The sequence below is a fragment of the Setaria viridis genome, chromosome 6, assembly GCF_005286985.2.
Source record: "Setaria viridis chromosome 6, Setaria_viridis_v4.0, whole genome shotgun sequence".
Taxonomy (NCBI): Eukaryota; Viridiplantae; Streptophyta; class Magnoliopsida; order Poales; family Poaceae; genus Setaria; species Setaria viridis.
This window is the reverse complement of record NC_048268.2, coordinates 7,331,272-7,352,520: the sequence shown is the minus strand read 5'-3', so window position 1 is coordinate 7,352,520 and position 21,249 is coordinate 7,331,272. Positions and strand designations below refer to the sequence as shown.

Genomic DNA, 21,249 nt, shown 5'->3' with positions numbered 1-21,249 from the left:
TAACGCATGCCCCGTGGACCTCGACGTGGTGGAGCTGTGGTGCCGCGCATGGAGAAGGCGCATGTCCTGTGGTCGTGTAGATCTGCGGACGGACGACTCCGGCTTAGGTTCTTGGCCACCTCCTCTTGTTGTCCTGCATGGAACTGCAACCACTTCCCTTCCTCCTAGCGTAGATCTGCTCCTTCAGAATCAGTCCTAGCTCCGGTTATTTGAGCTCCAAGTAAGAAAAACTATCGAATACCCTTTTTCTTCTATAATTATCTAATTCCTGTCAAATCATTCTTGGCGGCAAATCTTTTTTTATCTATTAGCAATAGTTAGTCTCTCATCTTAAATTTCAATCTGTGGCATCATATTTTTCTATATGTTATTTTGGAGTAGTAACATAATACTGAATCAAAATATGGCCTATTAAAGTCCACTATTGCCTGCTAAAGTTAGGGTTGCATGTAGCTGTTCAAAAAAAGCTCATGTATGTTGCAATTCAAAATAGCTTGTTCTTTGCTATCAAATCTTCCAAAAGCTCAAAGCTGAGCTCCATAGTTTTAATAAATAAATGTACAGTAGCTATCAAATCTTCCAAAAGCTCGAGATTGAGCTTCATAGCTTGAACAAAACATTAATAAATGTACAATAAAAATAAGGATCTTTTCAATTGATAAGGAGGTATTGTCATCTTTTGGCGCAAGAATATTGATAAATCAATCCTCTTTTAATAACCAGGCCAATAAGGATGTAAGTATTGTTTGTATTTCCGCACCCCAAAGTTAAAACATTTGTCATAACTAACCATTTTTGTTAGGGTAAGAAGAAAAATTCCCTAATTGGATTAAAGTAAAAAAAAATTAAAGTACAGATTTATTTTGTGTATTCGTTGTCAGGCCTAGCAAGAGAATCCAAATACAACTTCGTGTTAGATTGATCTCCTCCCCAATAGGCCCAAAGGCCCATCGGGACCCTGATCCGTGCCCTGATCGGGGGCGCTCACCCTAGCATTGGGTGGTGGGCCCTTGTCGCGCTGTCGCTATATAAACAGGGTGGGGGAACCGGCTCGGCTCACGAGGTTCGCCGCAGCCAGCCGCCCCACCGACACACCTACCGATCTAGGTTTTGTGCAGTAGCGGCGGGAAGTACCACCGCCACCTCACCGGCGACCGGACTCGGCACTGCGCGTCGCTGCCTTGCGCAGACTTCCCCAAGCGAACCAGCGATGGCCAGCAGCTCTGCTGCTCCCACCCCTAGGGGTGAAGGTACCCCTATCTCTCTCACTCCCTCTCGGCACACACCAGAAACACCATGTCCCTCATGTCGTTTGTGATCCCGACTAGATGTGCATCTAGAGATCCTAGGCACGAGTCTAACAATGGTATCAGACACCTCACTAGAAGCTCTTCTAGATTGGGAAAAAAAAGTAGATCCAAAAGAAACAGAAAAAGTAAAACCTAAAACCCTAACTCTAGATCTAAAGAAAAGAGGGACGCGGGGAGGCTTACCTGCCGCCGTCCTCACCGCCGCACGTCCACCGACGGCGAGCGGCAAAGGCCGGCCGAGCCTCGGGCTCGCCGGGGAAAAGGTCCACCCGAGCCGCCGGAGCATCCGCTCGAGGCTCGGGGGGGCGCAACAGCACCACCAAAGGACCGCTCGATGGTAGCGCGCCCAACCTTGCGGTGGACGCGCGCGCCGGCGAGGGGACCCGCGGTGGCGCCGGCCCTCCTCCGTGGTCGCCATGGCCCTCTGGATCTCGTTTTTTCGGGATGCTCGGAGGGAGAAAGCGGGGAGGCAAGAAAGAGAAAGGGGAGGGGGCTGCCGCGGCCATGCGCCGGCGGGGCCATCCCTCCACCACCACCTCTGGCCATCGCCAGGCGCGGGAGAGACAGCCCCGCCGCCGCCGCCACGGCGGGAGCTCGCGGGGGAAAGAAAGGAAAGTAGCTAGGGTTGTGGGGGAGCCGGCCGTTCCACCGGTTTTTGATCTGCCGAAAATGACGCTCGATCGTCGGATTTGGACGGGCGGTCGAGATCGTCCGGGTCAGATTTGGCCCAGGCGGGAGGAGGCGCTGGGCCGTTTCCGTGGCCCAGGCCCAGGTTGCGGCCTGCGAACCGCAGCCAGGCGCCACGAGCGAGCAGGCCAAGCTTCGGGCCTGCAATTTGGCAGGCCGCCTTAGCGGGCCGGCGGCGTCGCGCGAGCAGGCCAAGGGCGGAAACGGACTGTGGGCCGTTTTCGCGATTGGGCCGAAAATAGAGTTTTGCACAGTAAACATTTGAAAATTAGTTTTTTCTATTTCCAGAAGCATTTAATTGATGTTTTTTGCATTGTTTTGATCTCTAATCTAATTTGAACCAACGGGATAATTTGTATTAGAGATTAATAAAGTTTACATAGTGGTTTTGCTTCTGAAAATAGAGTTATTTCACAGTTTCCGCTGCAAAAGTTAAATTTATTGCTCTATTTAAATTTAATTTGAACCAACGAGACAATTAAATTTGTGAGAGCATGATAAAGTTAATTAGATTATGGTACTGTTATTTTATGACCAACGTTGTTAATAACTGTATCATGATTTAAAAAGTTTTTTTGATGCTTTTATTTCTATTTCTGCCCAACGGTGATATAGTTTTAAATTGCATAAACAGTTGTATGTTTTATTTTTTGACCAACGTTGAAAATAAATCATACAATTGTTGTTATGATCTCACCTTGGATTGCAAATTTCAGGATCCTTCAACTTAATGGCTTGTCTCAAAGAGATACCCATTCTGAAAGGCAACAACCATACAGAGTGGAGGAAGAAGATTGAATTCTCCTTCGTTTGTGGAGAAGTTGACTGGGTGCTGACTACACCGCAGCCACAAGCTCCAGAGAAGCCAGTGAGGGCTGAAGGTGATGATGATGCTGCATGGCAGCAAAAGGAAAGGTACTATGCTCCACTGGAGTTGGCATACACCCTTGAAAACAAACAGTGGACCACTGCCAACAAGAAATGTATGGCTTTGGTAAAGAATACGATTGAGCCTGCAATTTTGGGCTCGATCACATAGTACGACTCTATCGCAGAGTACCTCGACAAGATAAGGAATCAGTTCACTGGTTCCTCAAAGATATATGCTACCCAGCTGTTCAAGCAGCTGGCCACAGAGAGGTACAATGGAGGAGGGACTGGCATAAGAGATCACATCTTGAGGATGTATAACTTGGCAGCACAGTTGAAGCCAATGGATCTTGAGCTCAAGTCTGGGCACATTATTCACTTGGTTTTCGCTTCCCTGCCAAAAGAGTTTGACACTTTTGTTGTCAATTATAACATGCAGCCAGAACAGTGGGACATGGAAAAAATGATAGCCATGTGCGTGCAGGAAGAGGATAGAATTAGATCCTCATATGGTGGTTCTTTGCACTATGTGAAGGACAACAGGAAAAAGAATGCTAACTCCTCTTTTAAGGCACGAAGAAAAGCTCCCATGCAGCAGACTCACCAAAAGCCTCTCACAGTAGACAAAGATCAATGTCTACACTGCAAGAAAAAGGGGCACTACAAGAAAGAATGTCCCGACTGGTTAAAGTCGATAATGGCAAAAAGAGGTGAGAACACTATCTCCTTTGTAAATGAATCCTTGTATACACAGTATTCCAAATCTACTTGGTGGATTGACTCAGGTGCAACTGTTCATGTTGCAAATTCTTTACAGGGATTCCGTTCGACAAGGACTACGCAAAGAAGCGAAAGATGCGTTGAAGTCACAAATGGAGTCCAAGCAGATGTTGAAGCTGTTGGCGATGTCTCTCTAGAGCTAGTTGATGGTTTCATGCTTGTACTTAGAGATGTACTTTATGTTCCTTCGTTACACAGAAACTTGATTAGCATTTCACGTATGGACCATGATGGATATGAATGTCATTTTGGAAATGGAAAGTGTGCTATTTGGTTTGATAATGCATGTGTTGGTGTTGCCATCCTTCACAATGAGTTATATTTATTATCACTGCGTGAAAAAGTAAATTCTGTGTGTGATGTGAATATGAATGTATCCTCGTCAGAGAAAGAAACAAAGAAAAGAAAGAGAACTCATGAAATATCGTCAAAATTATGGCACTGTCGTTTAGGCCATATTTCGAGGGGGAGAATAGAAAGACTAGTTAAGAATGAAATTCTTCCTCAATTAGAGTTCTCAGACTTAGAACAATGCGTTGATTGCATTAAAGGAAAAGTTTGTAAAGCAAATTAAAAAAGGCGCTAAACGTAGCACATGAGTTTTAGAGATAATCCACACTGATATTTGTGGACCATTTCCTGTGAAAAGCGTGGATGGCTATGACTCGTTCATAACATTCACAGATGATTACTCCCGTTACGGTTACATTTATCCAATTAAAGAAAAGATCAGAAGCGCTGGATAAATTTAAGATATTTAAAGCTGGAGTTAAAAATCAGCATAACAAAAGAATCAAAATAGTAAGATCCGACCGTGGGGGGGAGTACTATGGTCGACATACCCCATTTGGCCAAGTTCCTGGACCTTTTGCAAGGTTTTTGCAGGAAAATGGCATAGTAGCCCAGTATTCGATGCCGGGCGAGCCTCAGCAAAATGGAGTAGCTGAAAGGCGTAACCGTACACTGATGGATATGGTGCGCAGCATGATGAGTTATTCCACCTTACCATTGGGACTGTGGATGGAGGCGTTGAAAACCGCCATTCACATTCTAAATAGAGTGCCAAGTAAGTCGGTGCCCAAAACACCGTATGAACTATGGACAGGAAGAGTACCCTCACTAAACCACCTGCGTGTGTGGGGAAGCCCAGCTGAGGCCAAAGTATTTAACCCAAACATTGGGAAGCTAGATCCAAAAACAGTAAGTTGCCACTTCATTGGCTATCCGGAAAGATCAAAAGGTTTTCGTTTCTACTATCCAGACAGATATACAAAGTTTGTAGAAATGAGACACGCGATTTTCTTAGAGGATGAGATGGTGAGGGGGAGCATGGTGGCTCGAGAGATTGATCTTGAGGAGAAGCGGATGTGTGCACCTAATCCGATGATTCAGGAACCATTCTTCTCACTACCTGTTATTCCTGCACCAATAGTTCCTGAGGTCGTGGTGCAAGCACCTGCTACAGTCCCTGAGGTTGTGGTGCAGGCACCTGCTGTGATTCCACCCGTGGAAATGATGAGTGAAGTTTTGGAACATGTCCTTCAGGAGCCAACTGAACCCATCATTACACACGAGGAAGAGTTGCAGCAGCCACCTCTGAATGATGCGCCACAAGCAGAGGCACAGAATGTGCCCGAAAGTGAGGGGCCTAGAAGGTCTCAAAGGGTCAGAAAATCAGCTATCCCTGATTACTATAAAGTTTATAATACAGAAGAAATTCATATAGAAGGTGATCCCACTTCATATGAGGAAGCCATGAAAAGTGTTCACTCATTGAAGTGGCTAGAGGCCATGGAAGATGAGATGAAATCGATGAGTAACGACAATGTTTGGGAACTTGAAGAGATTCCTAAAGGAGCCAAAATAGTAGGCTGTAAATGGGTCTACAAGACTAAACATGACTCCAAAGGGAATATAGAAAGGTATAAGGCGAGACTTGTGGCAAAAGGCTTTACACAAAGAGAAGGAATAGATTACAATGAGACGTTTTCTCCTGTCTCATGTAAAGACTCCTTCAGAATCATAATGGCACTGGTTGCACATTTTGACTTAGAGTTACATCAGATGGATGTAAAGACGGCATTTCTAAATGGGGATTTAGAAGAAAATGTCTACATGAAACAACCCAAGGGTTTTATCATGGAAAGTAAAGAGAATATGGGATGTCGTCTAAAGAAATCCATTTACGGATTAAAGCAAGCCTCTAGACAGTGGTATCTAAAGTTTAATGATATAATCAAGAAATTTGGGTTTCAAGAGAATATAGAGGACAATTGTGTCTATGCAAAGTTCAAAAATGGGAAATACATTTTCCTAATTCTGTATGTGAATGATATCTTACTTGCAAGCAGTGATATCAGTCTACTACAAGAGACAAAGAAGTTCTTGTCCTCAAACTTCGATATGAAGGATCTTGGTGAAGCATCATATGTTTTGGGCATAGAAATTCACCGAGATAGACTGAATGGGGTTCTTGGATTATCGCAAAGGGCATATTTAGAAAAGGTTCTAAAGAAGTATAATATGCATGCGAGTAAGGCCACACCTGCTCCCATAGTCAAGGGCGACAATTTTGGGAATTTTCAATGTCCCAGGAACCAGTACGAGATCGATCAAATGAAAGCGGTTCCATATGCTTCAGCTATCAGAAGCTTACAATATGCTCAAGTGTGCACTCGTCCTGACTTAGCTTTTGTCACCGGGGTTCTGGGTAGATATCAAAGTAATCCAGGTGTAGAACACTGGAAGATGGTAAAGAAAGCATTGCGCTACACGCAAGGCACAAAAGAACTCATGCTTACATATAAGAGATCTGATTCCCTAGAGATAAAAGGGTATTCAGATGCAGACTTTGCGGGAGACAAAGATGATAGAAAATCCACGTCTGGATATGTGTTCACTCTCGCAGGAGGAGCTATCTCGTGGAGAAGCTCAAAACAGAAAGTAATTGCGTCATCAACGATGCATGCAGAATTCATAGCATGTCATGAGGCCACGGGGCAGGCGATGTGGCTAAAGAAATTTATACCCGGATTGAGAGTGGTTGACTGTATTCACAGACCACTAAAGATGTACTGCGACAATGAGCCAGCAGTATTCTATGCTCACAACAACAAATCAAGCAATGCTTCCAAAATCATTGAGATAAAGTTTTATGTTGTGAAAGACAGAATCCAGGATCGCACTATAAGTCTCGAGCATATAAGAACAAAAGATATGCTTGCGGATCCGCTCACGAAAGGCTTACCACCCAATGTGTTCAGAGAACACTTAGCCGGCATGGGTTTAAGGGAAAGCCTATGATTCCTGGATTGTAAAAGGCCCAAAAGAAACAAAATTGTTTCAAAATAGAGAGGTGTGTTGTAGCTGTTTATTCTATCGGCAATTAAGCTGTGACGATGAGGCATGCTCTACATATTAATCTATGATGAAATGAATAAAAGCAAAAAGTGTAAAGTTAAAAGTAAATGATGAGATCAAGGGGGAGAATGTTAGATTGATCTCCTCCCCAATGGGCCCAAAGGTCAATCGGGACCCTGATCCGCGCCCTGATCGGGGGCGCTCACCCTAGCATTGGGTGGTGGGCCCCTGTCGCGCTGCGCTATATAAACAGGGTGGGGGACCCGGCTCGGCTCACGAGGTTCACCGCAGCCAGCCGCCCCACCGACACACCTATCGATCCAGGTTTTGCGCAGTAGCGGCGGGAAGTACCACCGCCACCTCACCGGCAACCGGACTCGGCACTGCGCGTCGCTGCCTTGTGCAGACTTCCCCAAGCGAACCAGCGATGGCCAGCAGCTCTGCTGCTCCCACCCCTAGGGGTGAAGGTACCCCTATCTCTCTCACTCCCTCTCGGCACACACCAGAAACACCATGTCCCTCATGTCGTTTGTGATCCCGACTAGATGTGCATCTAGAGATCCTAGGCACGAGTCTAACACTTCGAATCCCTCTTTCTTTCATAAATACTTGGTACATATGTGGCCAAACTTGAAGCCTCTATAGACTGTTGTAGAAAAATCTTATGGAATGATACAAGATGTTATAAGATCATTTTTGTCTTTGGTGGATGATGACAGGGTCATTGTGGCTCCGGTTGAGCATTTGTTGCTGTGGAGTGCCTCCAGGATTGCTTTAGCATTTATATAAACATGGTGCTTGAATCTAACCAACATGAATATTTGTCACATTGTTTTAAACTGGCATTCTTGGTCCATTGAATAAGCTATTGTTTCTTTTTTCTTGCAGATCATTTCACTATCAGTAAATGACCTGCTCGTAGGCTGCGGTTTTATGTGCAGTGATATTTATGATGGAGGCCGGTTATCCTATTATCATGGCACGGCGCTACTTTTTTCAAAATGATCTTGTCACATATGAGGTATTAGTCTACTTCTACTTTCTACAACTTGACTGCCTCTGTATGCTCCAGCAGTAATCCTATTGTTTGAAGAAATTTTCTTCACTATATCTGCTAGAAGTTTATAGCGTAAATCTGAACTGTGATAACTTTTTCCCCTCCCAGAACAGTATGACAGTAGTATAAGCAAATCGTAATCATCAATTGTTTGAAATAACATAAGCTTCTACAGTCTCTTTTATGCAATAATGAGTAACACATAAGAATTTTGCAAAGAGAATCTGTCATAATTTTTAATAATCCAAGGCATGATTCATCATGATGTGCCACATTATGAACTGTTGATTTTATTGAAAAGTTTTTTTTTGTAACATACCATTCGTCAAATTTTATTGACTTCTATGGGGACAACAGTCTTAGCACTTTGGTTCCAATGGTAGGTTTCACAGGTTCGCTTTGATGCTTGCCATTATAGATTTTATTCCTTGCTCTTAGCTACAACCATAAAAAATAGTGTAGCTAGATAAAAATGATTCCCTTATTTTTTTCACCTTCTCATGGTCAATTTCATCTATTGTTGGCTATATATATTCCTGGCAAATATAGCTAGCTGCAAAAATTACGTTCGTGTTACCTTTGGATGTTTGATGAAATGCAAGGCCTTGGATTACTAGCGTGCTCATCATGCTGCCTGACATTGGCATCCATCCCTATGTTTTAGAGTGATCCAAGATGCATCATGACTGTGATCTTCTCCTTTACGATTCAAAGTGATCCAAGATGCATCCATGGCTGATTCTTCCATATGATTTTGTTGGCTTTCCTTGGAGGTGGAGGGCATGCCCGTGAAGATTTGATTAGTTCCTGATTGACCTCCTCTCTTTTAGATTCAACAATTCAAGGCTGAAGTGGCCAGTTAAGTCTTTCATGGAATACTATTTGGTCAGATATTACAAAATCTATATTGGATACAGTGCACATATTGTCATGTGCTTTTTTTACAATAGATTGCTTTTTTTTTTGAATTTTCCCCTTAAGTTTAGTCATGTAATACCGGTGCTCTTTTAATCTAAGAATACTCCTTCCGTACAAAATTACAAATTATTTTGGGTTAGCACAAGTATTTTAAATCTAAGGAATATAGTGTTTCTAATCCGCTGAGCGTTAGCACGGGCATTGTACTATTTTATTAAATCAACTTTGGTGCATGTCGACGGGACCTCAGCTCGGATCTGGGGTACCCGTAGCAATTCTGGTTTCTAAGCGCCACCCCGCCGGTTTCCGAGCGGCCCACAGCCACGAAACGAAACCCCCTCCCCTGCACACCAAACAGAAGGAAAAGACGGGGGCAGGTGGGAGGACTGGAGCCGACGCGGTCGGGCGGTCGGTGATCCAGCACCAGCAGGCGACCGAGCCCGAGCCGAACCTTTGAGAGCCGGCCGCGAGCCATGGACGTTACCGCCGCCGCCGCCGCCGCCGCCGCCGCCGTCCCCCCGCCGCCGTCGCCTGGCGCGCCCCAGTTCTCCTACCTGGCCGTGTTCTCCAACTGCCCGCTCGTCGCCGCGGTGCTGGCCTTCGCCATCGCGCAGTCCATCAAGGTCTTCACCACCTGGTACGCTCGCCCACCCTTCCCTCCCCGCGGGCTCGGCCGGTGGGCGGATCTGAGATCCCACTGACGGGATCTGCTGCTGCCGCGCGCGCCCCGTGCAGGTACAAGGAGAACCGGTGGGACGCGAAGCAGCTGATCGGGTCCGGCGGGATGCCGTCGTCGCACTCCGCCACCGTCACCGCGCTCGCCGTCGCCGTCGGGCTGCAGGAGGGCTTCGCGAGCTCGCTCTTCGCCACCGCTGCCGTCTTCGCCTCCGTGGTTGGTTCCCCCCCCCCGCCCCCCCCGCCCCCCAAAAAAAAAGAAGAAAAAGAAAAAGAAAAAGGCGTTGACGAACTCCGATGAGCTGCGGATCTGATTGGCAATTTGGTGATTTTTACGTTGTGGTGATCCGGAGGGAGTAAATGAATGTCCTTTGCACTTTTGCTCGATTGCTTCACTGGTTCCCTTCACTTGGAAGTCTGGGCTGACTTCTGGGAGGTGCATTTTTCTCTGTAGATTTTGGACAAAAGTACAGTAAAGATGAGAAAGAGACTGTAGGACATTGGTGGAAATTTGTTGCTGAAGTTTCAGTTGTTATCAGCATGTGACAGCTAAGATGTACTATCAGATTAATAGTCTGAGATGATGTACTAATGCTTTGTTTCATGCGCCTAGTTCATACCTTCAGGGCTCACCTAGTACCTAACCTTGTTTGCAAATTCAATGAAACCCACAGAACAGAGGATGGCAGGCTGGCAGCTAGCCTGTGAAAAAATATCCATATTTCTCATCTATACATATATGTGTGTGCCGAAAACTAGTCATGAAAAATGATGGCATACAGAACCAAAGCACCTAGGCATGTGCCATCATGCGCTTTAATTCCCATCCACTTGTCCCATACTCCCATGTGTTGCATTGTGGATATCCTCGAAATACTGATGAGTTCCTGTGCTTTTCTTGTCACCTCTTTAAGAAATACATCGCTGTGCACTCCAGATGCACTCTATGCATTGATTTCATATTATTGACTAGGCTAACTTTTTTGCCTCTTGCAATTGTTTGCAGGTGATGTATGATGCTTTTGGTGTCAGGCTACATGCAGGGAAGCAAGCAGAGGTATGACCAGCGTTCATGATTTGTGTTACTGACACACATGATAATTTGTTAGGGGCAAAATTTGTCAGTCAAATGGTAAAGGATGGAAAATGGTTTTCTTTGAAAGAAATACATGTGAGCTACTTTCTGAGTGGCAAGTAGTAACCAACCACTACAACTTTGTTCTCTTCAGACAGAATAGTTAACACCTAGCTGGCCAATGGCAACAATTTGTAATAGCAGATACAATTGGTTGTGCTTGTAGAGTTGCTCAATGGTTATAACAAACCTCATTTGTTCTATGAGTAAAAACATTGTCCATTTCTCAGTTGCGTTGTTTGGGTATATCCTGAATTTATTTACTCATCTGCTGCAGTTCAGATCTAACTATTTAAAAATGCCAGGTCTTGAATCAAATTGTGTATGAACTTCCATCAGAACATCCACTGGCTGAGACAAGACCACTGCGAGAGCTCCTAGGACACACACCTCCACAGGTTCGATCTTTCGCTCCCATGTTCTGATGACAAGGAATGCCTTGTCCTGCATGTGGACTCACAATGAAACAGCTACTGAAATAAATTTTGTACCAACCAATTGCTCCGTATTCAATCATGTTTACATAAGTGCACACTATCCATTATCCAGATTATTTGACTGAAAAATCTGCCATGTGTGTGGATATTTGATATTCGTATCTGTCACATTGTCACATATTATTGATTCCAATTTCTCTCACCAGGTGTTTGCTGGCGGGGTGCTTGGATTTGCAGTAGCCACATTTACGGCGATGATAGCTGGGCTTGGTAGTTGATTCTCCTGACTGGCAGATCCACATTTGCATTGGACTTTTGGAATCCAAATTGGATACATGTTTTCAGACAGCTTGTGATAGATAATGCGTTGTGTATAGGTGTATTTAATATTGCTGCAAACCATTGTCAATTTGTTGAGAGAAAAGTTTACCTCATTCTTTTGTAGCTAATTGACAGATTAATTATATGTTGTATATTTTTTTTGCCCAGTATTTGAAGTCAAATACCATCCTGAACCTTTTCAGGAGATTATGGCACAAACTTTTCTTGATTCATTTGCTTTTTAGCAGACAACATTGGAAATCCTTTTGCACCACTGTTCGTTGGACAAAACCTGAATGCATCTTTCAGCAGCATCGAATCTAAGTGTTGAACATGCGTAATGTTTATGTGATATCTATTTTTTTTCATGCGAACGAATTGGATTGTCATAAAAAGAGCAATTTCTTTGCAAGCTGCTGATGGTTCTCTGTGGTGATCACCTGATCAGCTCAACCGTTGTCTTTCAGCAGCAAGCACATGTAACCATGATGCTTACATGGGCTCCATTACTGCCACAAGTTTTGGGGCTGCATCTGTGGAAGTGATATTATTTCCTGAATTAAAGTGATAATATTTCCTGAATTAAATGAGAATACTGATGTCTGACAAACGGGAGCTCCGTAGCCTAACAACAGAATCACCTTAATTGGTCAAGTGCATTGCAAGTATCTGAGTATAGGGACATCTAATAAAAATTCCATACATTACACTGCTGTTGAAATATGCACGCGAAATGTTTTCATCAGCCATCAGCATTGTGCCGGTGAATCCATAACTGCTCACATAAAAGCCTGCACTAAAAACTCTCTGCCTCACACCTGACAGATGCTGGTAAAGTATGCTACAAAATTTGTGGATTCTTGACTTTCCCTCGATGGACAAGGCACTACCAGTCAAGTTGGCCTCTGACTGAAACTTGGCATGTCCAAACATCTCAGGACCGTCTAAGCCTCAACACAATTCCTTGTCGTGTTCATCGATAGTATGAAGCTGTGATATACAGAAGAAAGGCTGCAGCTGCGGTAACAATCATCTCCTGGGAAAAGCACCAGCCAATTAGTTTTACCTCCTCGCAAGCACATCAGGAATACAATAAGGATTTGATACATCAAGAGTATATGCTAAGCCTGCCATAACAGAAGGACCAAAGGAGCTCCATGAACAATATCAACCCAGCATCTACACTTTCAATGCAAATCATATCCTACATGACACCACATACACATACAATGACTTGCTGCTATGTACTATGTCTTTGTTTCCAATGGACCTATACACGTTATACATTTTGTACTGGAGTTGTCAGTATTCACATTTTCTAACCTAACCGATGGATCTGCAGACACTCTGATTTTAACATGGGAATCAAGCTAACAGTTATCATACCTGGTAGTAATAAACAATACGGGGAGTGTACTGCCATGAAAGCTCAATCAAGTTAATAGCTGCTGTATAACCCTGAAAATATTAAGAGAGTACAGTTAAATCAAAATACAATTAAACATATAACGATCACATGCACACAAAACTGGAGGACATAGACTGAAAAAAATTTGAGCAGTGCATTAGATAAGAATCCACGGACCAGGGACGCAGTGAAAACACATCCAAATATCAAACCCAATGCGCGGACTACTCTTTTCGCCATTCGTATCCCCCGTCCTTCAACCTCACCATATTCCTGTCAAAAACACCAGATGCAAAGAAATTATCATATTAACCATTTCAAAAAACCTAAACAACAGCTCAGCTCATGTTGTAATTAAGAACCATCCTGTAAATTTGCCTAAGTTTTTTGTTTGTCACAGAATCAGTTGCCAGAAGGACATTAATAAGTTGAGTTGAAATGAACTATATACTTGCATGCTAATCAGCTAATCACAAAGAGAACACATAAGAAAACTGAATACATCCCAATCAGCGGGCACACAAGCTATGTGAATATACTATTTTTCCACCTCAATACAGCACAGTAACAAGAAGAGAGACTTGGATAACCAAAATGTGACTGATAGCAACACTGCAACAGCATTAGATAACACTACCGTAAAAATGTACAAACTGTAAGCTCACTAGATGGCAAACATGAAGAATCGGAAACAGTCTCACATTGTATATTGGAGTGATTGGTGGTTCAGTAGCTCTTAGCTTCTGTAGTATTCTATAGAAGAAAGCAAAACACAGGAACTGCAAAGGCTTCCAGTCTGCATTGCCCATTATAGCTATCCAAACAACCTGGAGAAAGTATAAATAAATATCTTTTGGATGAATAGAACATATTTACAGTCGTAAAGATATGCACAAAGCATTATTTGGGATAGAACACTATGGGAAAAAGAAACTATCTATCTAGTCCATCATACATATTATTCTAGCTGTGCATACTCTATACACACTGACAAACAGATAAATGCCTTGGTACTTTTACATGTCCCCCCTTTTGAAATGAGCTATGGGAAAACCCATATATGCTAAGCACTTGGTTAAATTACTGCCATGGCCCAAATCCTTTACGCATTTTTTTATTCAAGTTAGTAGTTTTTTAGACTTCACAGATGAAACATTACTGCAAAGCGTTGAAATCAAAATATGATTATTATTCGGCTTCCAAATATGCTTTGAGCTGATAACTAACAATGATAGATTTTCTTACAAGAATAATCATGTGAAACCCTAGAGGATAGCCAATATGCTAGATACAGAAGTGAACAACCATAAACAATGATCATGTCAGCAATAGCTGGGATTTTGTTATGAATTAAGAAAAGAGTACATACAAATGCTGCTGATATTGCCATATTTATGCGCATGTCCTTCACTGTTGATCTGGAGAATCTGCAAGTTAAATTGATCACCCATCATCACAGGGTTTCTGTTTACTAGTAATAAGCATTCAGATTTAGCTGCAGTGCAGACAAATATTTCTGCTAAGATCATGCACACATAGAATAAAAACACTGATTTGTAAATCAAAATCATCAACAGAAAAATAGGAAAGGAAAATGCAAAATAGTGGCAGGACAGGCCTGTCAACCATACTAACCCAATTTCATCACATTTCCATGAAACAAAAGGGCTAACTTAACTCAATTATGCGCTCACATTCACAAAGAAAGTCATCAAATGCCTCACAATCATACCCACTAAAATTCTGAATTGATTGATGAAATAGAATATTCAAAGTTTACTCGAGTAAGAAGTACCTCGGTCCCCAGGGCACTACTGGTTGATTGTCAGCATACTTGATGTCCTTGGACACCTAACAGTGGGAACAAGATTGGACAATGAATGAATAAAATCACCATAAGAGGGTAACTGAAGGAATTAGATAGTTTCGACCAGTACATTTTTGAAAAAGCAACCATACATCTTAAATCACACATAAGCTCACTGTAATAGTTAAATGTAGAAACAACAAGAAGTTTTGCCCTTCAAGATGATCTACACATTGATTTCTTACATATTTATCTTCATAGAAGCATAATACCTGTAACTTATGATGCCATCTACAACAGTACTTAGTTAGCAGGCCCCAATTTCACATGCTACAGCACTGAATGACAAGAATCTATGTAGTATAACCCTCTATGGCTAATTTTGTAATCTAAGTTCATAACTGCAACTGACCTGAACAGACCCGTATGTGACTCCCTTCTTCCGATACTGCAGCTGCTGCATCATGACGGTGTCGAAGGCCCTGTCCAACTATAACCCCAACAACTCAACAATTAGTGCTAATCTAATGCCATATGCTAGCCAGAGAACTCTGACACAAGAACATTCTTCCCAACCTTGGCCAGAAATTCGTCGTCTGCAGTCTCCTCGGCGTCCTTGCGCTTCTTCTTGTAGGCCATCTTCATCTGGTCGAAGCTGTCGAGCGGCCTGATGCCCAGAAGCTACACACCCAAAACAGCACAAAATCACAACACGAATCGAAAAGATAGAATCTTTGATCCCATTTTAAGTCAGATTCTACCTCGTACGGGTTCTCCTCGTCCCCAAACTCCCCGCTCCCTGCCGCAGCCGCCGCGTTCGCCGCAACCACGACCGCGCCGCGGGGCCGCCTCACGGCCGACGCGACCAGCCTTCACTTCCCGCCAAAAAAAAGAAAAACAGAAACTTATCCACCCACGAACTCCTTAAGAAATTCCTCCACAAGAAAAAAAAAAGTAGGCAGGATTTACCGCAGCGAATGGGGTATGGGCCGGCCGGCGCGGCGAGGGAGAGGGAGAAAGCCGCGGCGCGAGAGGGATGGTGTGAGCGCGAATGCGGGCGCGGCCGCCGCGGCAGTCGCCGTCGCCATTGGGGTCTCAACGCCTAGGGTTTTAGAGCAGTCTCACGCGACGGCGAGGAGGAGAAGCCGGAAGCCATGGGAGCAAAGGGCGAGGTCTATCTGGGTGGGTCGCCGTGGAAAGGGTGGGTAAGGTGCTCTTGGGCCATACATGGGCCAAAGAATGGGTCTGGTTATTCATGGGCCCAAGTGGGCTTTTTGAGCCCATGGAAGAGGCGGTAACCGCCACGGGCTCGGGTCCAGTGGGGCGGCTCGCCGCCAGGTACAAAAAAGGGCAATTCGCCTCCTCTTATCTTCCTCGTCTCATTATTTCGCCGCCGCTCGCCGTCGAACCGCCGCGCCGCCGTCGAGTCGCGCCGGCGAGGCGAAGGGAAGGGAAGCGGGGAGGAGAGGAGCGGAAGCCATGGCGACCGCTTCAGGTGCGTTGAGCATCCATCCGGTAACCCTAACCCTAGTCTCGCGTGGGCTCCTTGTTCGATCCTTCGATGTCCGCCCCAATTGACCCTCACGAAACCGCGTGAACTCGATCCGTTTCCGCGGTAGGGCGTCTTTATATCTCGTTGATTTCTCTCCGGTTCGACGGGAATTAGGGTCTGCTCGGGGGCGCCGTACCCTGTTTTGCTGCCTAATTTGGGGGATCGGAGCTTCTGTGGTTTTTCGTGACCCGCAAATTTTTTAGTATTTTATCGTCCTGTCGTGAATTAGCGACTTATGATGTCTTGTATCGTTCGCGGCAGTGACTTTCAAGTCCCGGGAGGATCACCGGAAGCAGCTCGAGCTCGAGGAGGCGCGTAAGGCGGGGCTCGCGCCTGCTGAGGTCGACGAGGATGGGAACGAGATCAATCCCCACATCCCCCAATACATGTCCTCGGCCCCTTGGTATCTTAATGCCGAGAAGCCAGTAAGTGATTGCTTAGCTCTATTTTCCGCACTGTTTGTCGATGTTATGAATTGGGATCTGGCTGGTTGTGGAGGTCGTTGGAGGTATGACTCTCTGTTGATTTGATCGGCACAGAGTTTGAAGCATCAGCGGAAATGGAAGTCAGATCCGAACTACACCAAGTCATGGTATGATAGGGGTGCCAAGCTTTTCCAGGCCAACAAATACAGGAAAGGTGCCTGCGAAAAGTAAGTGTGGTATTTATTTGACGATATTTCTTTTGCGGCACATTTCGACATGTATTTATTGGTTATTGATTATTGATACGTGGTCATCTTATTGGTTCTAGTTTGTAGTTGGGAACCAAGTTTTAGAAATTGCAGAGTCAGTATGCATAAATATTTAGCCTGCCAGTGTAGATTTTCTAACAAACATTTTTTCTTGATGTTTCAGCTGTGGAGCCATGACTCATGACAAGAAGTCATGCATGGAGCGGCCTCGAAATGTGGGTGCTAAATGGACAAATATCAACATAGCTCCTGACGAGAAAGTTGAATCGTTTGAGCTAGACTATGATGGAAAGCGCGATCGCTGGAATGGTTACGACCCATCAACCTACACTCGTGTTATTGCTGACTATGAAGCTAGAGAGGAGGCTAGGAAAAAGTATCTGAAAGAGCAGCAGCTCAAGAAACTTGAGGAGAAGGATAGTGAGAAGGATGGTGAGAATGCGGGAAGTGAAGATGATGAAGAAGATGGCCTCAGGATAGATGAGGCCAAAGTTGATGAGAGTGCCCAAATGGATTTTGCTAAGGTAGAGAAGCGTGTGCGCACAACTGGTGGTGGAAGCACCGGTACTGTTAGGTATGTACTAAATAGAAAACATATTCTGTTCCTTCTACTGCTGGGTTCCTGTGTTAAGAGATTTATCAGTAACCAGTTCAAATGCTGATGGTAAATTTTAATCTCTCCAGGAACTTGCGTATCAGAGAAGACACAGCAAAATATCTTCTGAATCTCGATGTAAACTCTGCATATTATGATCCAAAAACGCGCTCCATGAGAGAAGATCCCTTGCCGGATGCAGATCCTAATGATAAGTTCTATGTGGTAAGTGACGGGTGACAGATGACTTAAAAGCTTTACACAGTGTTAAAATGTGAAAACCTTCTGTTCTCTTGGCGCTTGGATTCAGTATTCTGATGTAATATTATGGTGCAGGGTGACAACCAAAATCGACTTAGTGGACAAGCTCTGGAGTTCAAGCAATTAAACATCCATTCCTGGGAAGCTTTTGATAAGGGGCAGGATATCCATATGCAAGCAGCTCCATCTCAAGCAGAACTACTGTACAAGAGTTTCAAGATCAAAAAAGAAATGTTGAAGTCTGAACACAAGGATAAAATTATGGAGAAGTATGGGAATGCTGCATCAGAAGATACAATGCCTCGGGAGTTGCTTCTTGGACAAAGTGAGAAAGAAATCGAGTATGATCGTACTGGTCGAATAATCAAAGGACAGGTTGGTACACAATAATGATCGTTGTTAACTGCAGCTTTCTTACTACACTTCTGCTCATTTTTGCTTGTTGCGTTCTGTATATAATTTTGGCCTGGGAGGGCCTTTGTAGCTATTAGCTAATTGTGTCTGCATGTTACAACATTAGAGATGATGACAAGCTTAAGGCGCTTTCCAACGAGTCATATTCATAGAGGCATGAAGCTTGTTGGATATAATATAAAGAAACTATGTGAACATCTAAAATCCTGTATCCAATCTTAATAATGTGAACCAATGAAAGTAGGACTCCACAAATGCATATGGACTTTGTGGAGTTCTTACAATTGAACTTGAAACTAGGATTGTGCTATAGGGCTTGGCTGATATTCTTGCTGCCTTGTCTCGAGCAAGTTAGGATGCTAGAGAATGAACCCAACACGAGCCACTAGTATAATAATTTTAAAAAGGATACAATATGCTAGATCATTGTTCGGACACATGGAGTTTGCTTTGTGTTTGCTTGTAGAGGTTTTTGTGTAACACTAAGAACTGTCCTCTTTCACTTTAAGTGAGTGGTTATTGTTATGTTGGATGCTACCATTCCACTTAACTTTTTGCATGAATTTCCATGTTTTGGTATGGTCGTGACTTGAGTGCTAATGAGTAACAAAAATTCTTATCTACAGGATGTATCTCTTCCCAAGAGCAAATATGAAGAGGATATCTTCATTAATAATCACACGACTGTGTGGGGTTCATGGTGGAAAGACCATCAATGGGGCTACAAGTGCTGCAAGCAGACTATCAAAAATAGTTACTGCACAGGGTTGGCTGGAATTGAGGCTGCGGAGGCATCAGCAGACCTGATGAAGGCCAATATGGCCCGTAAGGAGGCTGCAGAAGGTACTTTGTTGAGAAAATACTTACTACTTATTTATTCTGGACAACTTACACTGGATGTAGGATAACTGGTGCCATAGGGTAAAACTATTGCTTGTTGAAAAAAAAAGGAAATTCTCACCTATCATTGATAAAATATTAAATCAAAATCCCTTTAATGCCACTGTTAAGTGTATGTAGGATAACTGGTGCCATAGGGTAAAACTATTGCTTGTTGAAAAAAAAGAGGAAATTCTCTCCTATCATTGCTAAAATATTAAAATCAAAATCCCTTCAATGCCACTGTTAAGTGTAGGCCCTCATGTGTCATTGACACATCGATGGCATGTAAGTTATTGCAAAAGTTTCCAATGTCATGTAAGAATGCCCCAAAAAATATTGCCCGAGTTGTCTGAAGTATGAGCTCACACCTAAATGCCAATTGTAAAGCTATCAATGTGCCATCAGTTAAGTATTTACCTATTCGTGTGAAGACTGTACTGTTAAAGTTTTTGGTCTCAGGTCATGTTAGTTTCATGCTGGCTTATTTCAAGGTATAAGCTGTAACAGACAATGAGATGCAAACATAACTAGGTGCCATATCTTTTTGCTTACAAATAGACCTGTTTAAATGAGATTGCATGCCACGCTATTTTATTACCCACGTGGTGATGCATTGCATTAACTAAAAAATTGTTCAATGCAGATGAACCTGTACAACAAGAAGAGAAGCGACTAGCCACTTGGGGAACTGATGTGCCTCAGGATCTTGTTCTTGATAAGAAGCTGCTTGAGGAGTCTCTAAAGAAGGTTAGCATCTTCCATATGACCTTTTTGTGTTTTGTCTTTGTTCGTTGCCCCCCCCCCCCCCCCCCCCCCCCCCCCCCCCCTAGTGTAGGCGCTGAAGCTTGTTTTTTTAATTTTGCAGGAGAATGCAAGGAGGAAAGAGGAGAAGGATGAAAGGAAGAGGAAGTATAACGTGAAGTGGAATGATGAGGTTACTGCGGAAGACATGGAGGCCTACCGCATGAAGAGGATTCACCATGACGATCCTATGAGAGATTTTCTCAGCTAAGCTTGTGAAACGTACACCCTGCTGTCTCATGTACCAGTAGCACCCTGCCTTGCAGCGATGATGTTGTGTAATGTAAGTTGGCTATGCCTTTCCTAACCAGGGTGTCGCTGTAAGTTAGAATGTAACCTGGCTATGCCTTTTTATATGCTGCGTGTTGAAAATGTATAATGTTATAATTTTCGGATATCAGAATCATTGTTTCAGTAATGCCCGGTATCTGTGATGAGTGATGTGAAGTCATGGCATGCCTGTTTGTGAGCTACTGAAAGTTTGGAATAAGGAATATACGAGCTCCAGCTGAAAAGATGTGCATAGCACGAGTACGTGTACAATGTTGCCTTCTCTGCAGCTGTTTGACCACGAGTCCTTGTAAAATTGGTTGAGTTTGTGTGCTTTCTCGGGCAACTTCTGTTTAGTATCTTTTGTTTTGTCAGATGCAATGTTGTCGGACAACTTCTTTGGTTGGGCCTTCTGTTATGCCGCGGGTAGCCGGCTGTGGGGTGGTATTGGCTGTCCGATACTTCCATATTCGATGGAAGCTTGTCATTCATGTTAAGAAATGCCGGAGTGTGTTTCTTTCAGATGTTTAGTAGAGTTGACGAGCTATCAAAGTTCTGGAATGATGCACAGGAATACATTGACAAGTTCTTGAAGTGCACGGTCATGAGAATACACCGTGAATTAGTGTGTGCCCATGAAGCTAGAGCAGAGCACCGGGTACTATTGGCCTCCTTAGTTAAGGAGGCTAAAGAAGCATATGAACAAGCTGATAAGAACAAGACTAGCTGAAAATCATTCATCTGGAGATTGTAAGCGTGTAGGTTGTGTACTTTGATTTGATGTTATGATTAAACATCTGGAGATTGGTTGATGTTTGAATCTTTGATAAGAAAAAGTGGCAAGTTACCAAGGATTCTTGGCATCCAAACAATCAGAAGCGCAGGAGGGGAGGTTAAACAGCCTCCCTGTCATCACAATTCGCAAAATGGTAATGCTCTTAAAAAAATCAGACGCTCTGACATATGTTGCAATAGTTAAGTATCGATGTTGTAACTATTATTTCTATATATTTCA

General features: G+C 43.6%; 3 protein-coding genes across 3 annotated transcripts; 2 read left to right on the top strand and 1 right to left on the bottom strand.

Annotated features, from left to right (window-relative positions):
* The first annotated feature begins 9,330 nt into the window (after positions 1 to 9,330).
* Positions 9,331 to 11,769, top strand: LOC117860939 (uncharacterized). Its single transcript, XM_034744374.2, has 5 exons — positions 9,331 to 9,619; positions 9,718 to 9,874; positions 10,664 to 10,714; positions 11,098 to 11,190; positions 11,436 to 11,769. Exons 1-5 carry the CDS (start codon positions 9,456 to 9,458, stop codon positions 11,505 to 11,507), a joined length of 537 nt encoding a protein of 178 aa, XP_034600265.1. The 5' UTR covers positions 9,331 to 9,455; the 3' UTR covers positions 11,508 to 11,769.
* A 402-nt stretch (positions 11,770 to 12,171) lies between these two features.
* Positions 12,172 to 15,934, bottom strand: LOC117860938 (protein CHLOROPLAST J-LIKE DOMAIN 1, chloroplastic). Its single transcript, XM_034744372.2, has 10 exons — positions 15,735 to 15,934; positions 15,527 to 15,635; positions 15,342 to 15,446; positions 15,178 to 15,255; positions 14,754 to 14,809; positions 14,328 to 14,385; positions 13,660 to 13,785; positions 13,136 to 13,231; positions 12,937 to 13,008; positions 12,172 to 12,586 (listed from the first exon to the last, which is right to left on the bottom strand). Exons 1-10 carry the CDS (start codon positions 15,851 to 15,853, stop codon positions 12,524 to 12,526), a joined length of 882 nt encoding a protein of 293 aa, XP_034600263.1. The 5' UTR covers positions 15,854 to 15,934; the 3' UTR covers positions 12,172 to 12,523.
* Positions 15,935 to 16,099: 165 nt separating this feature from the next.
* On the top strand, positions 16,100 to 20,382 carry LOC117861056 (pre-mRNA-splicing factor SLU7). Its single transcript, XM_034744524.2, has 9 exons — positions 16,100 to 16,260; positions 16,579 to 16,742; positions 16,857 to 16,969; positions 17,175 to 17,585; positions 17,696 to 17,831; positions 17,943 to 18,242; positions 18,908 to 19,124; positions 19,807 to 19,910; positions 20,029 to 20,382. Exons 1-9 carry the CDS (start codon positions 16,245 to 16,247, stop codon positions 20,173 to 20,175), a joined length of 1,608 nt encoding a protein of 535 aa, XP_034600415.1. The 5' UTR covers positions 16,100 to 16,244; the 3' UTR covers positions 20,176 to 20,382.
* The last annotated feature ends 867 nt before the right edge of the window (positions 20,383 to 21,249 follow it).

Excerpts from the sequence above, each read along its gene's own strand:
- LOC117861056 (XM_034744524.2), top strand. Across the intron at positions 16,743-16,856 it reads ATCTTAATGCCGAGAAGCCA|AGTTTGAAGCATCAGCGGAA; the intron begins GTAAGTGATTGC and ends TGATCGGCACAG. Across the intron at positions 19,911-20,028 it reads TTGAGGAGTCTCTAAAGAAG|GAGAATGCAAGGAGGAAAGA; the intron begins GTTAGCATCTTC and ends TTAATTTTGCAG.
- LOC117860939 (XM_034744374.2), top strand. The coding sequence starts at position 9,456 with ATGGACGTTACCGCCGCCGCCGCCGCCGCCGCCGCCGCCGTCCCCCCG. Across the intron at positions 9,620-9,717 it reads ATCAAGGTCTTCACCACCTG|GTACAAGGAGAACCGGTGGG; the intron begins GTACGCTCGCCC and ends CGCCCCGTGCAG. Across the intron at positions 10,715-11,097 it reads ATGCAGGGAAGCAAGCAGAG|GTCTTGAATCAAATTGTGTA; the intron begins GTATGACCAGCG and ends TAAAAATGCCAG.
- LOC117860938 (XM_034744372.2), bottom strand. The coding sequence starts at position 15,853 with ATGGCGACGGCGACTGCCGCGGCGGCCGCGCCCGCATTCGCGCTCACA. Across the intron at positions 15,636-15,734 it reads CCCATACCCCATTCGCTGCG|GCTGGTCGCGTCGGCCGTGA; the intron begins GTAAATCCTGCC and ends CGGGAAGTGAAG. Across the intron at positions 13,786-14,327 it reads TGGCAATATCAGCAGCATTT|GTTGTTTGGATAGCTATAAT; the intron begins GTATGTACTCTT and ends TACTTTCTCCAG.